Here is a 16,484-nt window from a genome sequence, read left to right on the forward strand (position 1 = left end):
GGGAGGGAAATGTCTGAAAAATAGGCATAGGGTTGTCTATTTTATGGCTTGAGCATGGCAAAATATGTGCCATTGCCTTGCCAAACGAGTGGCAGCACGAGTAGCCTTAGGCAGGGGCTTTTATAGGGCGGATTCGTGCAAGTGTAGGCCATTTTTGTGAGTTGGTGCCTGCCAAGGGTGGCAGCACTTTGCCTAACTCGAGATTTTCCTTTGTAATTGAGTTATTATAAAAGGTTGGGAAGGGGTTCCCGTAAATCTGTGTTGCCTTTGTTTATTCTTGTTGCCTTTAAATTATTCTAAGTGTTGAACCTCGGAACCAAACGAAAATTGGGTAAGGCTGAGGTCAAGTGGGGACTTGACTGCCGCACATCGGGCAGCATTTTCGGCGGACTGAAAACGCCAGTGTGACAATTGGTATCAGAGCCAGGTTAGGCTTGGTTTGGTTTGGTTCGTGATGAGGTCAAGATGGCCATGGACAAGACTGCAAGAAAATGGGTTAGTGTGCTTGTTCGTGGAAGGGACTGTCTTGGCTTAGAAATTCAGAAAAGGCAAGGAAGGCAGTGATGCAGAAATTTCGAGTTTGAGGGTGCCAAAAATCAGTGTGGGTTCTTTCAAATCAGTCAGTTGGCGTGCTGGTTTTGCTGTGGGAACGACGGACAAGAAATGCAATGAGAAATCAAAAACGTTGCACTTGAGGGCAAGGACAACGTAATTCTCAAAAGGGTGCTGAACTTGTGATGTCTTTGCAAATGGCAGCATGTGTTGGGATCTATTCGACGAGGGCGTCGAATTCAACTGGTTGGGGTGGTTTGTTAGACCCCTGACAAAGCTGATCGGCAAGCGGCACGGCAGTGGCAAGGATTTTGGCATGATGGCCTTGCCATTGGCCTATGTGCGAGGGAAAATCAACATGCAAGACAATGCGGGGGTGTTGTCAATGGCAACAAACTGTTGCTAAGCAAGTGAGACGGACTACACTTGCATTTGAGGGCTAAAGTGTGACGGACTACACTAAAGCAAAAGGGGGCTGCGTACAAGCAAGGCCAAGACCTTGACGGAACTAGGCGGGCTGGATGGGAGCTTGACAAGCCAAAACGGGAAAGACCTCGGCGCTAAAGTGAGGCAGCTTAGTGCCAAGGCAGTGGCATTGGAAATGTGATGTTGCCATGACTTAGGTGAGCGGACTGGCACCTAAGTTAATTGTGGGCAAACGACTTGGCAAAGGGAAGGGCATCAAGGCTTGGTGACTTGATGCTAAAATCAGCATTGACAATGGGCAGACTTGATCAAGTAGGGGCGACTTGACAAGGACAATCAACTGTGACTGAAGGCGGCGTGCGGCAAACAAGTTCGTGGCAATGTCAAGGAAATTTATAGCACAACGCAGCTGGATATAATGGCGTTGAGCTTGGCGCAATGCAGCTGGATATAATGGCATTGATCCGTTCCAAGGCTAGACACGAAATTGGGCAGCATCTGACCAAGGAAATGCGCACATGGGGTGCACATGATGCAGTTGGGCAGTTACAACCCAAGTCTAGGAGTTGCTGACTAAATGGCTGAGTCTTTGCACGTTTTTGGGGCATGTTAGAGACATGTTCCCCACGTTTTGATCATGGGGATCATTTCCTATCAGTTGGGGGATGTCAACTGAACATAGGAGACTTTTTGGGGCTGACTACACTATATATATGTGTGTTAGCAGCCTTAAAAACGGGCTAAGTACCTAGGGAGGGAAATGTCTGAAAAATAGGCATAGGGTTGTCTATTTTATGGCTTGAGCATGTCAAAATATGTGCCATTGCCTTGCCAAACGAGTGGCAGCACGAGTAGCCTTAGGCAGGGGCTTTTATAGGGCGGATTCGTGCAAGTGTAGGCCATTTTTGTGAGTTGGTGCCTGCCAAGGGTGGCAGCACTTTGCCTAACTCGAGATTTTCCTTTGTAATTGAGTTATTATAAAAGGTTGGGAAGGGGTTCCCGTAAATCTGTGTTGCCTTTGTTTATTCTTGTTGCCTTTAAATTATTCTAAGTGTTGAACCTCGGAACCAAACGAAAATTGGGTAAGGCTGAGGTCAAGTGGGGACTTGACTGCCGCACATCGGGCAGCATTTTCGGCGGACTGAAAACGCCGGTGTGACAATTAGCTCCCCATCTGATTTGGTGCTTTCCAGTCGAAGCTATATGGTGAATTAGTTTCTGTTGCTATCGTCCTTTATTATTCCAAGGTTTATTACCTTTTTCACTACTTTTGCATGTTGACCCTTTTTTTCTCTTATAATCTCTTTTGCTTGTAAGAAAATTCAGGTAAATCCTAGACAATCTATCTATAAATCTATATTTATATATAAATATAAAATTGGAAATGAAAAAAGTGACGTGGCATACCTTACATCTCAACATCATCCACATGTGAATTATGCACACTTCATTTTTTTGACCGATTATCAGTGAAATATTCAATAAGATACATTTTGAACATACGTTAGGTGTCTAACAAAAAATAATTTTAGTTAAGCTGTCAAAATAAAAACCATTGCCAACTTTAAGGAGCTATCAATATATTTGCCAAATATTAGTTGTAATTTTAACACACATAGTAATTATTTAGTGGTATAAGAAGGCATTTGCCGGTTAAAATTAAGGAATTTTTTCATTCTTATACATTATTTGAAATTTTATTACCCTTAATGTTCATGTTTAGTTAATTACCCTACCTACACAAGTTTTGTTTACAAATATATACATTCCACCTTAAAAGACTCTCAATCCATTATTTGTGCCTCCAATCAAGAGATTTAGTTACCCCTTTTCCTTTTTTTTTTTCTCCTCTTTTCCCTTTCTCTCCGGATCTTCCACCCTTTTCAAGTAAAGGTTGGCAAGAACAGACCTCGCTAACTTATTCTTTCTTTCTAAACCCCAAAAAGAAAAAGGAAATAGAGTCTGACATTTCAAGTCATTGGAGTTTCCATTAATTTTAGGCGAAATGGTCTCGTGGCCACTTAAACTTGTACCCGTTTGTAAAACCGATATATAAACTTGCAATTTTCTCATTTGAACACTCCAACTTGACAGAACGAGTACTAGTAAACCACTTTGACCATTGACTATGCTTATGTGGCAGTGACATCGGTGATGTGGACAAAATCGTATCAATCACACAGAAAATGCGCGTGAATACAATAATCTAATTAAAGAAAATACTATAATCAATAGGAAAAAAAATTAAAAAGAAAAGGAAAAAAACGACCCCTAGCCTGTCAGTACTCGTTTCCTCTCTCTTTCTTCTCTTCAACTTAAGCAAGGAGAGAGAACATCAGAAAGTTTAATTCCGGCCAAAATTAGATGTGAAGATTGTGTATTTTTACTTATATCTTACGATTATGAAGTTTTAGAAAAGATGAGGTTATGATTGGTTGCCAGCGAAGTGGAGGTGGCAGCCATTTAAGTTTTATGACGGTCAAAAGTACTCACTACTCTAAACCGTTGGTGGTCTGAAGAAAACCCTATCATCGACTCTCTTTGTCAAAACAGTAGCAAAAAAGGGGCAGATATTTGCAATGGTATTCAGTGGCGTCCATTGTTTCAAAATAATGGATTCCTATTGAATTTCTGAAATTCCAAAATTCAATTTTTTCCTGGTCTAATCATGACCATAGAGGAGTTGTGAAATTGATTCAGAATAAGAGAGAAAGAACAACACTAAGGAAAAAGAGAAAGGAGAAGAAAGAATAAGAATAAGGTAAGAAAGCTAGGTGGGTGAACAAAGAAGAAGGACGTGTCAGGTCTTTTTCCTCCTTTTCTTTTTTCTATTTTTAATTTGTACTTCTTTTTTGTTGATTTAATATTTGAAAATGGAACCCACAAATAATACATGTCAAGTAATAAATAATCTAACATATGACGTGTTGTACATGTCAGCTCAATTGATATACAAGCTCTACTGGATGTATTTATTAGTACTCATTCTGTCAAGTTGGAGCGTTCAAATGGGAAAACAGTAAGTTTATGTATCAGCTTTACAAACGGGTACAAGTTTAAGTGGCTACTTGGACATTTCGCCTTAATTTTATGATTTCGAACAATAATGAATCGTGGCTGACTCAAATAGTTCCCTTGCACGTGTCACGTATGGAATCACAAAAACATGAGATTCGAATCTCCTCTTTTGTTTGGTTCGCCCTTTTATTCCAAAGCCCTCACTCTCCTCCTTTTAATAAGCTTACTTCCACACATTAATAATGTATAACAATTTGCATTTTCTTGGGCTGTAGTAAATAAATCGATCGCATAGATCTAGCACGAACACTCATCATTTATAATATAGATTATCAAGATATTATTTAGTCTTGTTCACTTCCTTTGCTTCAGATGTAGAAGCATTTAAATCGAAGAATTAATGGGTGCTCAATTGAATTGATGCGCTCTATTTATGAACATAAAAAACTTAGTAACTACAGTAGCACTCAATTGAATTGCTGCGTTCTACCCAGTTATATACAACTACAATATCATACCATTTAAATATAATTTTTATACAAATTTTATACAATATGTCTTTTGTATATTTTGTATCTGATTTATACATAATAAAAACAAATTTCATATAACTATTTATATATTATAAAACTTATCTACAACTTTCACACATTGTTTTTACTCAGTTAAATACAACTACAATAACATACAACTTAAATATAAATTTTATACAATATGTCTTTTATATATTTTGTATCTAATTTATACATAGTAAAAACAAATTTCATACAACTAATTATATATTATAAAACTTATCTACAATTTTCATACATTATTTCTACTCAGTTATATACAATTACAATATAATACCACTTAAATATAATTTTTATACAAATTTTATACAATATGTCTTTTGTATATTTTGTATCTAATTTATACATAGTAAAAACAAATTTCATACAACTAATTATATATTATACAATTTATCTACAACTTTCACACATTATTTCTACCCAGTTAAATGCAACTACAATAACATACAACTTAAATACAAACTTTATACAATATGTCTTTTGTATATTTTGTATCTAATATATACATAGCAAAAATAAATTTTATATAACTAATTATATATTATACAACTTATCTATAATTTTTGTACATTATTTCTACTCAGTTATATACAACTAGAATATCATATAACTTAAATATAATTTTTATACAATGTTGTTCAACTTTCATACAATAGTTAAATGAATAAAAGAAAATTAAATAAACAACAAAATATAATTTTCTACAATTTTACTACAATTTCTGCAATAGAATATATGTCATGTCTTTTTTTTCTTCTTCTTCGAGTTTCACTCTGAAATTCAGCCAAAACCAAGTCTAATCTTCATCAAAACCCCTCAAAATTGAGATATAAACTCCAAACCATATTCTCAATTATTTGCAACAACACCCAATCTAAACAAATAATGATTTTTGAAAACCCAAATTCGAATTCAAAGCTTCAAAGCTTTTTAATGGCTGTCAATGGTGGAATTGTTGCTCTCTTTTCCTTTGCTTTATATTACTGAAATTTGGGATTGAGAGATAGAGAGAATTCTCAATTCTTTGCAACAACATCCAATCCAAACAAATAATGTCTTTTGAAAACCCAAATTCGAATTCAAAACTTCAAAGCTTTTTAATGGTTGTCAATGGTGGAGGGGTTACAGATTTTCGTTGGTTTTAGAAGAGGAAATAGTGGGTGATTGAAGAGGAAATCGTGGGGTGTGGTTTGATACGTGTAAGGGGGTGGGATTTGGAGAGAGAAACTTGGGAGGAATGAGAATATACGGTAGAGTTATATTAAGAGACTAATTAATACCATTAAAATCTCTAAAATGTACATAAATGGTAATTAGATATATAAAAGGTAATTATATTAAAAGTTAAGCATGGAGGGTAATATAGTTTACTATATGGCATAGGATTTGTAAAAATCCCTAAAATTAATTGTAATATGAAATATTAAAATAAAAACTTAAATCTGAAAAAAGCGTTAGTGCCTTCCTATGTTAAAAAAGACTTGGGAATATTATTTAATTCATTCATATGTGCTCTTATTAATGATTAAAAATTTTAGAAAATGAAACTTGAAAACTTGGAAGAGATATTTGTTGTATTCTAAATGTCACCTTGATGAAACTATTTAAAATTTTATTAATTGAAAAGGTCAAATAATGAACTAATAGAATAATGGAATTCTTAAAAATTAATTTTCACTTACTGAAAAGATGGTAGTTTTATTGTGATATAATTTTATATAAATAAAAAGGTTAAATAGTCACTACCAGAAAATAATATAATTTTTATTCATTAATTGCTATTATAATTTATCCAACATATGATACACTTCTGAAGGATTAAAAAGTTGACCCACATTATTAGTTTGTGTTGGAGTTTCGTGATTTTATTAATAGTATAGATAATATATTTTTTTAACTGTTACAACTAAAAGATTTCAATTTTGTTTAGTTTTCCTTATTGACCGAATGAGTAAGTAAACTAAGTTAAGTTTCTAGCTCTCATTAATTAGTATATTTAACTATGTTGTTGGTTCTAATTTTCCTTCTTAAGCTACATTCATTCTCTTTTTGTGTTTATTTAAGATAATTATATGTCACGATTTAAGCTTAATTTTTCTGAATCTAACTATTTTTATTTGTTCATTAAACGAAATATTTAAAAGAATTAATTCTCAAAAAATTTTATTAAAAATTATTATATCTTATTAAGTTCTGGCCTAAACTAGGCCCATTACAAACTTGCCTTTAGTTTTATAACCTCGCCTCTTTTTACACATTTTTCTTAAAATTATAAAAATAGGATAGATTCTTATAACATGTTCATGGACAAAATCGCACTCGGCCACTTCCCGCCATGTCATCTCTTTCTCTCAAACCGCTATCCGTCTCTACCTTCACCTCCGTTAACCCAAAAGGGAACCTTCCACCACGCTGTAAATCACACTACCAAACGGAACGGGGCCACCAATTTGATGTCGGCGACACCTTCTTCCGCCGCGAGAGCGCCACCGCCCGCGACCTCGGTGTTCTCTCCGCCGCCCTCTACCGTAATACAACCGGCAGCCTCCGTGTTCTCGACGCCATGTGCGGCTGTGGAATTCGTTCTCTTCGGTACTTAGCAGAAGCTGAGGCCGACTCCGTAGTGGCAAACGATGCAAATGTCGATTACAGGGAGGTTATTTTGGGAAATCTCTCCTCTGTTTCAAGTAGTTCTAGATGGGAAGTTAATCATTTGCCTGCGACTAGGTTACTGGCTGAGTGTTACGTGCGAAAGGACTATTTTGACCTTATTGATGTGGATTCTTTTGGGAGCGGTTCCAGTTACTTGCGAGTTGCTTTGGATGCTGTGAAATTGGGTGGCTTGTTATACATTACCTCCACTGATGGGCTTTCTTCTGGTGGTCATAGGCCTCAACAGTTTAGTTTCTGCTTAATGTTATTTGTGCCCCTCTAACTGTTTGCTAATTACACATCTTCTCCCTTAAACTTATTGTTTCCTTTCTTAAAACTCCGAATTAATGTAGAATAATGTTTCTTCTTGAAAATTTTGTGTCAAATGCTTATGATAGGTTTAGAAGGGGATGTTCGCGCCTATGATTTGTTGATAAATCTTCGTACCCCCCAGGTTTAATTACTCGGATGAAGCATTAGGTAGAGCTATATTGTTGGAAAATGAATTTAAAACTAAACACAATTATGCTACTTTTGGTATGAGAAAACATTTTTGGGGAAAATATTATTGACAGAACTATACTTTGTGTTTGATAAAATTACTTAGGCTCATACTTATCAAATTAAAGAGAAAAAAAGAAAGATAAGAGTTTCTAGGCTCAAAATGTAGTTACTAGAGGACTATAATGCTATAGCTTTTTGTTTAAATTTACTGAATCCTGTGTTAGTTCTAGGATCATCATAAAGCTCTTTCTTTCTTTGTAGGTCTTTAGCTGCCTATGGAGCATATGTTCAACCTTTGCCATACTGTAATGAGATAGGTCTCCGGATGCTTATAGGCGGGGCTGTTAGAGAGGCTTCAGTGCTTGGTTATCATGTTGTTCCACTTTTCTCTTACTACTCATATCATGGGCCTGTGTTTAGAGTGTTGCTACAAGTCAAGCGTGGAAAGTCTCCTTCTAGCAGGTTAAGCTTGGTTGTGAACTTTTCCAGGGGTATTTCATTAGTACTTGCTGATGATGCCCTTTCTTCTCATGATAGGTATTATAGTTTTATCAGCTATTGCAACCAATGTGGAAATTCTCAAGCATTTTCCTGGAATGAACTTGGTGAGATCAGCTGCCCTTGTAGTACAAATGTATGGTTTCTGCTTCATAGTATATCAATTTTGATATATTTACAACTAGAACTATTTAGCCTGTAGTTATCATTTTCCAATTTATTTGACAATTGACATCGACATGCGCAATCTACTAACTGCCATAGCCATTCCTGGTTGAAATTGTCATAAAATCATGCAAAAGGCTTTACTCCAGTCATGTCATTAAATGTATAATAACCATATGAATGAAATGGAGTTTGTTTCTGCATATGGTCACAAAGTATGATCATCAGGCTCATGTCTAACCATTACACTTCTTTTCAGGTTTCACGTTCACTTATGGTTTCAGGACCCCTCTGGACTGGGCCTCTTCACAATGCTCACCATCTAACAGAAATGATGAGTTTGGCTGAGCTGTGGGGATGGCTTGGTGATGGCGAAGGACAAAATCTAGAAAAACTATTGAAACTGATGATTGACGAGAGTGACCCCAAATTGCCAGTGGGATACCTCAATGCAGACGAGGTTCTTGCAAAACAATTTTTCTTCATATATTATTTCTTGATTGATTTGGATAATATGCCTAAATGTTTGGAATCATCATCAGGTTGCAACTTTCGCATCACATTAGTTATTGATTGTTTTTAGCGTATTCTGAACTTTAATTTATTTGTTTTATCACTTGCAGATAGCAAGCCGTGGTAAACTTAATTTGCCTCCCCTGAGTGCGATAATGAACAGCCTGTACGAGGTATGTTATCACTCTAGGTTTTCATGGAGGGTTTAATGTTCTTTTTCTTGGATCGAAATTTTGCTTTTCCATATTGAGCTCTAAATATAATGACTTCATTATTACGCAACAGTTAGCTCCTTTGTTGATACTGAAGGTTTATAGAAAGGTAGTTTGACACACTTGACCTTGTAAACTTTAATAGGTGTTAGCCATTAAAAATGTAAAAAGAAATGAGAAAGAAAGAGTCATTTCTGTAGGTACTGAAATATTTGACCAGAGGACTTGTTATGTTTCCCCAGTCCAAAACAAATTGAACAAAACAGTGTTCGCGCCTAGCAGCTGGCCCACTGGCAGAAAAGCGACATACTTGATAAACACCTCTGGTAGAAAATAAAAGTAGTACGTCAATATTAATTTATAGTAACTTTTACATATATGAAAACCTCTTAAAATAATTTGCATTTTACTGATAATTTTTCCAAAAAACAAATCCAAAACCAATTCTCTCAAAGTTAAACAAAAAAGCAGCTTGTTTCTTAACTCAAACACCAGCTAAGTTTCATGAAACTGTAAACTTGGTATACATACTTCCATAAGCAAGCATTTTCTTTAATACTTGATGGGCAAAAATCATTCTGCTCATTTTGAGGCTGCTTTAAACTTCAAACTGTTCCGAAGTTGACTGTCCTAGCTTCACATGTCATTGTCTGGACTAAGTAAATTTCATTTCCATCAACTAAGTTGGGTCTAAACAGTGATTAAAAAAGCGCGCGCTTCCTCGCTTTAAGCGAGAAGCGATGCAAAGCGACTCAGTGCCCGGTATAAAAAGCGACCGCTTCCCACTAAAAAGCGAGAAGTGACCAAGTGATGTGATGCGAAGGAAGCAACCGCTTCTTTGTTTTTAAAGAGACCCAGGCTATTTAATTAAAAACGAAACTGTTTTGTCTTTTATTTAACGAACAACAGCGACTAGGGTTTTAAAGCAGAGCATCTGAGAGCATTAGACTAGGGTTCTTCTTCTTCTTCAACTTCAACTTCAAGTTCAAGTCTCCTCCTTCTTCTCCTCCTCCTCCTCCTTCTTCTTTCACTGTTTCAACGTCCTAATAGCAGCGAAATGCTGGCGATTTTTTTTTTTTTACCTTCGGTTCTTTCTCAGAATTGATGCCAATCCTTGGGTTCTTCTTTCTCTGCCCAGTTTTTAACAGAGAAAAACTGCCCTTCCTCTAATTTTTATATCCTTTACATTGAAATATTGAACATTTGCTTACAATTACATGTGTTGTCTATGCAGTATTTATTTTAATTTTTTTTTTAACATTCCGCTTCACTTCAATAAAAGCGAGCGCTTCGCTTCTCGCTTTAAGCGAAATGGGGGTTGTCGCTTTTCCTCGCTTCACGCTCTTCACAACACTGGGTCTAACTATCAAAATGCATGTAAAATACAAAAGTAGACAAAAATAGTTTATGTATTTATGTGCAATTTTCAGTAATAATATCTTATGAAGCATGATTAGAACTCAGAGACAATTTATTATTGGGGTTTAATTATTTTAATGTAATCTAGGCAGGTAACAAACTTAAATTGTCATTTGCTTACTTGAGTATCTACCACAAAGAATATATAATGCTTGCGCGTGTTGCTTTGAGAATTTACAAATCCTTTCAATTAATTTATGAACCTTTTCAATTAATTCAAATAAATTAAAATGAAAACATTGAACTGATAATAAATTCTTTGTGGTAGTTCAGTTTGAAATTTCTAATGTGCAGATGACATTTAATTCATGGTAATGAAGCATCTGAAGTACAAGAAAGATTTGTTTTTAAAAGTTTTTCCCTTTAAAATAAACTGAACTATAGTTTGGGGGTACTTGTGTTGCCCATTTTAAAATGGTTAAACAAATTTATGCTATTTGTATTCTTTTTTAAGGTAGTAAACCATCTTATACATATGAACTTATTACAGTTTATTCGTTGTATCTCAATATGCTAATAGTATTCTTAATATAATGCTGTAAACCACTTATACATACGATAATGTCAAAATCAAATATCATCAACATAAGAAAAGTCAATGTTAAATAGAATCTGGGTGGACTTCTATATTTAAACTCAATGTTTTAATAAAAATTGATCTTTAATTATCCCCCGATTCATTTCGGATCCAACTTCTATTTATAAAAAAAAGAAATTGATCTTCAATTGAGTAAAATAAGAATGATGGATGATGGTCTTAATGCAAATTTCTAGGGGTCAACTGCCATATAAACATCTAGGTGGAGTGATGAGTTGTGCAGGATGTCTTTTATTCAGACGTCGGGGAAAAGGTGGTTTTTCCCATAAATAAATGGTGTTTGCATGGAAACCTTCCCTAGGCTGATTTTATGCCAATATCCTGTTCTGCTTATCCCTCGGGTGACTTTATGCAAATATCCTGTTCTGCTCCCAAGTCTTTGTGAATAAACACCTATCTACTCTTGTTTTCTTATCTGTTCATTTGGTGGGAGTTTGAAGACATATTCTATATACTCAAAACATTATTGATGGAGTAATTGCATGTCATTCTGCTGCCGCCTCAGTGGATAAGGATAATTTCCTTGCTCTTTGCCCCCCTAAATATACTTGTTTCAACTGTTAGACATAAGATTAACATCATTATTTTGGAGGGCTTAATTACAGGAAGGCTATGCTGTTAGCAGATCACATATTGCCTCAAATGCGATTAAAACAGACTGCCCGATGGTTGACTGTGTTAGAATCGTGAAGCAACTCCAACAGCCTGCTGAAATGAGTTCATGCCATTAAAATTCATGGATGCTGTGTGTGAAGCGAGTTTTCAATACTGTTATAAAAGGACCAGTTTTTCAAAATGAAGAACCACACAACTAAATAGTTGCTATCACAAAAATTTGCGAGCATTTGCTTCCTATGAAGAGCAATACAGAAAGCTTGGAGGTTGCTGATCCAACCACAGTTTTGGTTTAACTAGGCAGAGCTTTGCTAAATCTTCGTTTATAGGATGCTTATGCTTTTGCCGCTGGGGGGCAGAGGGTTGGTGTATAGAGAAATATGTGGCAGCACTTTCTAGTTGCGAGCTGAAACAACTTTTGTTTCTCTTGCTTGTTGTAGCACAAATTTTTGAGTATTGAAATGAAATAGATCCAAGTGAAGCGAAATAAATTTGGACTGATTCATATTAGCCGCCAGTTTGTATTGAAATGTATTGTTGCTTGTTGATCAGAGCAATGACTGCCTACAGATCCATTACCCTAATAACCTAGCCGACATCATCCTTAAGTCATGATGATAAGATCATTAATGTGTTCCACAATATCATCTCCAGGTTATTCTTAGTTTTCTTGGAGTTCTCTAATGCTGACGGAAGTTGAATCAAAGACCTGTTACACTGACTTTCTTGACCCAGAAGAACAGGAACATCGTTGCTCTCTTGCACTGGACATTGTGGATGGTATTCAGTACCCCTTGTGATGAAGGATCGTGGTTGCTACCTAAAGGAGAAAAAAATTGAATTGTGTTGGAAACGCTCTACGGTAACAGATGTGGAAATTTTACAGCAGATTTAAGACTTGTCAGTTCTGACATTCTCAATCACAATGGTAAATTGTTCAGTTCCACTTTCACGACTGGTTCTTCAGCTATACATATGCCAACTTCTGCTTTCCTAACCATAGCCGAGGGTCTTGTAAGTTTGTAATTTTTCTACAAAACCACCAACATAGATTGGTTTACACCCCCTGTACCACACCTAAGAAAATAACTTCAATAATACTCCACTACCCAAAATTGCAAGGATCAACTTACTTAGTATATAATGCTTTAATTAACATGATCACCTCGAATCTAAAGGTTGCAGTTAATATGATCGTGGTAAAAGTAGCATATTAAATCTCTGGATTTTAGACACAAGAAAGGCCGCTTAATGCAGGAGATTTTTCAACTCAGAAGCCAAAAACTATAGGTTGCGGAAAAATTGGACTTGTTCAAGTAATACATTAAATCAATCTGAATACACAGAAGAGGCTGCTAAGACAGATGCTCTGTAAACCCAGCTAACGGCTTTTACAAGTGATACTATTTGGATAAACTGATATCCAAAGAGTTGCGCTCAAACGATAGAGTAGTTTTATTTAGGCTCCATATATCAAGTACATACATCAACCTTTTCCAGAAATACATCAAGTACATCAACCAGCGACTACACATAAGAAAAACAGGACACCTGCTCATGTCACTCAGCCTTATTTCCCATCAAAAAGTTTTACAGACATGTCCTCAAAACAGCATCAAATATCCCTGTTCAAGGACATTCTTTCTCATAAACTTCATTTGCATATTTCCAGTTCATAACTTTCCATATGTTCTTCAGATAATCAGGTCTTACATTTTTGTACTGCATCACAAAAGGCAAAGGTAAGGTATTAGTTAAATTTAATAACAAGAGTGCTTGAATTTGAATAAAAAGTCCAGACCACATAAAAAATGGCTTTCAAACACATCTATTTCCATAAAAATTCAATACATTCATGCAAAGAAGCTCATTCATCCTTACTGTTAAGCCTGCCTCTTTTCAGCTGTATGCAATATATAAAGATCAAGAGCATCTAATTAACTGCTATCCAAGCGAAAGGAGAAAATCTTACTTGGAACAAGTAGCAATGTCATTGTCAACCATGATTCAGAATAAAAACATTGGTAGTAGCATGGATAGCTTCATAGCATTGTGGACATATCATGTTTGGTGTATTAAAGCACTGTAACTTTATAATAAAAATACCTGCAAGTAGTATGCATGTTCCCAAACGTCTATTCCCAGAAGAGGAACCAAATTTGCTCCTTTAGAAACCAATGGGTCCTGGCAAGAAAAAATGAGCCCTATCATAAGCAACCTGGTTGATAGGCAACCTGACAAGCAACAATTACTGAAACATTTGCCAACTTTCTTATGCAATCCTAACATATAAAAGGATTGACAAAATAAAGACCTATCTACACAGTACATGCCTGTGCTGTATGTTGCAGATTGCAGAATGCTGACAAGCCAAGGATGTGGGAGAATGCAAACTAATCCTAAAGGATCGGTCAAACAAGTTCATTAAACTAATAGGAATCTCAGCTGATGCAAAGACGGTATTTAACATAAAAAAAATCCATCTCTTGATTAGGGGAGCTGATAATAATGAAAGGTCGGATTATTTAGGCTGCAGTTTTGAAGACCATCTTGTGGATCAAGAAATTATCAGTCTTATGCCTTTTCTTTTCACTATTTCTTGGATAATAACCTCTGAGTTAAGGCAACAAAGTGGAAGAATCAACTTCACTTGTTGAAGATGACACTCATCAATTCATTAATTTAGCAGAAATAAACATGCATAAATCACCTGATTAGCAGTGGTTTCAATCACCAGGCGCTTAAGCTCTTTGTCCACACCAAGCCACTGCAAACATAAACGCAGGCTCAAGAAGAAATAAAGGTGCAATCAAAAGCTTGATTTTCAAAGACCTAAGCTGACCAACAAAGTCCCAAGAAAAGGATGTGAGACCTACCACCCAGCCAGAGCCCTGTAAAGCAGCACCTTCTGCATTCATCTTTTGAACTAAAGCTTCTAGGGAGCCAAAGTTAGTGTCGATAGCCCAACCAAGAGAACCCTTTGGAGGCTCACCACCACCCTCCTGCAATATGATTTAGCAGTTATGTCATTTCCCCTCAAAGTAGAACAATAAGTTTACTGAGGAAGCAAGCTTACGCGGACAGGGGCAAGATTCTTCCAGAAAATCGAGTGGTTAATGTGACCTGCAGGAAAAGTAAAAAAACAGAAAACTATCAGCTAGGATAAAAGAGTGATTATTATGAAATCATCGCATAGACACATGAATGGGCTTCAACAAAGCACAAATGCAAATCATGATGCATGTTGCCACAGAGAGCGCAGAAATGAGATGAGGAAAACAGCAACATAGTTCCAGGCTGAACAACAGCTTAATTAACTCGAGGCAATCCAATGCTTTTCTTCTGGACCGTCATAATTCCCCTCATACATCTATAACTCACTAATTTTTCTAGATATAGTGTTATCAAAGGCGAAAATCGCAAAAAAGCTCTGAGGTCTGTTGGGGCTTTAAGCGCAAATAAAGCGTGGGCTTTAATAAAGAAAGGCGCAAATAGAGAAAAACTATAAATATGTATCTGTAGTCCAAGGCTAATATCTATAATCATGAATACCAAATATATGGACAAAGAAATTGAAGAAAATTTACGAGAAAGTGAAATATCGACTGTTTAGTGTCGCATCTTCCGGATTACGCTCGTTAGCAAGGAAAAGCATGCCTTAGAGCTTTGATGACAACAGTGAAGCGCCCGTTAAGCGAGGCGATGCGCTCAACATGTTTTGAGCCTCGCTTCAAGGCTTAAGCGCGCCTTTGATAACACTGTCTAGATATTTACCAATTTCTCATTTTCTGCAGCAAAAAAGACCATTTCGGCATTCATTTAACATCATCTCCACAATTAGAATTAATATTTGTAATAATATCAGCCATCGGCAATGATAATTTCATTCAAACTGACATCAATCGCCAAAAGCCAAAAGGTGATTCATTCTAAGATCTTCTCATCAAACTGCTACAACTAATTCCTCCGAGCATAATTCAATATGACATAAACAACCACCTAATTTCTTTTAATTCTTTTAAATCCTACGACGATTAATCTCTCATACTCCAGTTCACTTCAAATCCAATTTTATCTCGAACAAATTAAAAAATACGACAAATCAATTAAATTCCACAAACAATGAATTATTCAGTAGATAAATAATGAAAGAGAGAGAAATTGACCTCCGCCGTTGAATTTGATAGCGGTATGCAATTTGGCGACGGTAGGAGCATCTCCTTTGGAAATGGCGTCATGTAGCTGTTCAAGGGCTTTATTGTAATTGGTGACGTAAGTCTGATGATGCTTCTGGTGGTGGAGCTGCATTATGTCACCGCTAATTGCCGGCTCCAGTGCTCCATAGTCGTAGGGGAGATCGGGGAGCGAAAAGGTCTGGAAGCCGTGGAGTTGCTGGCGGAACCCTAGCCCTGTTGCTAAGGTCCGTCTGCTCACTAGGGTTCGTAGTGCCATTTTTGAGATATTCCTAAATGCTTTCTGCCTGTTAACTCTACGGTGTCCTTTTATAGTTACAGGTAGGGGTGTACTTTGGTTCGTATTTTGCAATTACCAAACCAAATCAATTGCTTATTAAATCTAAAGATCAAACCAAATCAATAAAATTTGGATTTTTCAATCTCGACTTTTCTCGAGTTTTCGGGTTTTTCGGGGTTTTTTTGGTAAAATCTTCGTAGCACAAAACATATAACTTATGCTCAAATATTTCTTTAATCCTAGTAACATACAACTATATAAGGTATT

General features: G+C 36.1%; 2 protein-coding genes across 2 annotated transcripts; one reads left to right on the forward strand and one right to left on the reverse strand.

Moving 5' to 3' along the window:
* The first annotated feature begins 6,863 nt into the window (after window positions 1-6,863).
* On the forward strand, window positions 6,864-12,244 carry LOC104233789 (tRNA (guanine(26)-N(2))-dimethyltransferase). Its single transcript, XM_009787237.2, has 6 exons — window positions 6,864-7,466; window positions 7,986-8,186; window positions 8,262-8,358; window positions 8,647-8,847; window positions 9,011-9,073; window positions 11,735-12,244. The coding sequence occupies exons 1-6, from the start codon at window positions 6,904-6,906 to the stop codon at window positions 11,858-11,860; spliced, it is 1,251 nt and encodes a 416-aa protein (XP_009785539.1). The 5' UTR covers window positions 6,864-6,903; the 3' UTR covers window positions 11,861-12,244.
* A 791-nt stretch (window positions 12,245-13,035) lies between these two features.
* LOC104233790 (superoxide dismutase [Mn], mitochondrial) lies at window positions 13,036-16,227 on the reverse strand. Its single transcript, XM_009787238.2, has 6 exons — window positions 15,911-16,227; window positions 14,821-14,867; window positions 14,621-14,746; window positions 14,455-14,511; window positions 13,851-13,928; window positions 13,036-13,466 (listed from the first exon to the last, which is right to left on the reverse strand). The coding sequence occupies exons 1-6, from the start codon at window positions 16,194-16,196 to the stop codon at window positions 13,374-13,376; spliced, it is 687 nt and encodes a 228-aa protein (XP_009785540.1). The 5' UTR covers window positions 16,197-16,227; the 3' UTR covers window positions 13,036-13,373.
* Between the last annotated feature and the right edge of the window lie 257 nt (window positions 16,228-16,484).

The sequence above is a fragment of the Nicotiana sylvestris genome, chromosome 3 (assembly GCF_000393655.2).
Source record: "Nicotiana sylvestris chromosome 3, ASM39365v2, whole genome shotgun sequence".
Lineage (NCBI taxonomy): Eukaryota > Viridiplantae > Streptophyta > Magnoliopsida > Solanales > Solanaceae > Nicotiana > Nicotiana sylvestris.

Excerpts from the sequence above, each read along its gene's own strand:
- LOC104233790 (XM_009787238.2), bottom strand. The coding sequence starts at position 16,196 with ATGGCACTACGAACCCTAGTGAGCAGACGGACCTTAGCAACAGGGCTA. Across the intron at positions 14,512-14,620 it reads TACAGGGCTCTGGCTGGGTG|TGGCTTGGTGTGGACAAAGA; the intron begins GTAGGTCTCACA and ends TTATGTTTGCAG. Across the intron at positions 13,929-14,454 it reads TTGAAACCACTGCTAATCAG|GACCCATTGGTTTCTAAAGG; the intron begins GTGATTTATGCA and ends TTTTCTTGCCAG.
- LOC104233789 (XM_009787237.2), top strand. The coding sequence starts at position 6,904 with ATGTCATCTCTTTCTCTCAAACCGCTATCCGTCTCTACCTTCACCTCC. Across the intron at positions 8,359-8,646 it reads GCTGCCCTTGTAGTACAAAT|GTTTCACGTTCACTTATGGT; the intron begins GTATGGTTTCTG and ends ACTTCTTTTCAG. Across the intron at positions 8,848-9,010 it reads GATACCTCAATGCAGACGAG|ATAGCAAGCCGTGGTAAACT; the intron begins GTTCTTGCAAAA and ends TATCACTTGCAG.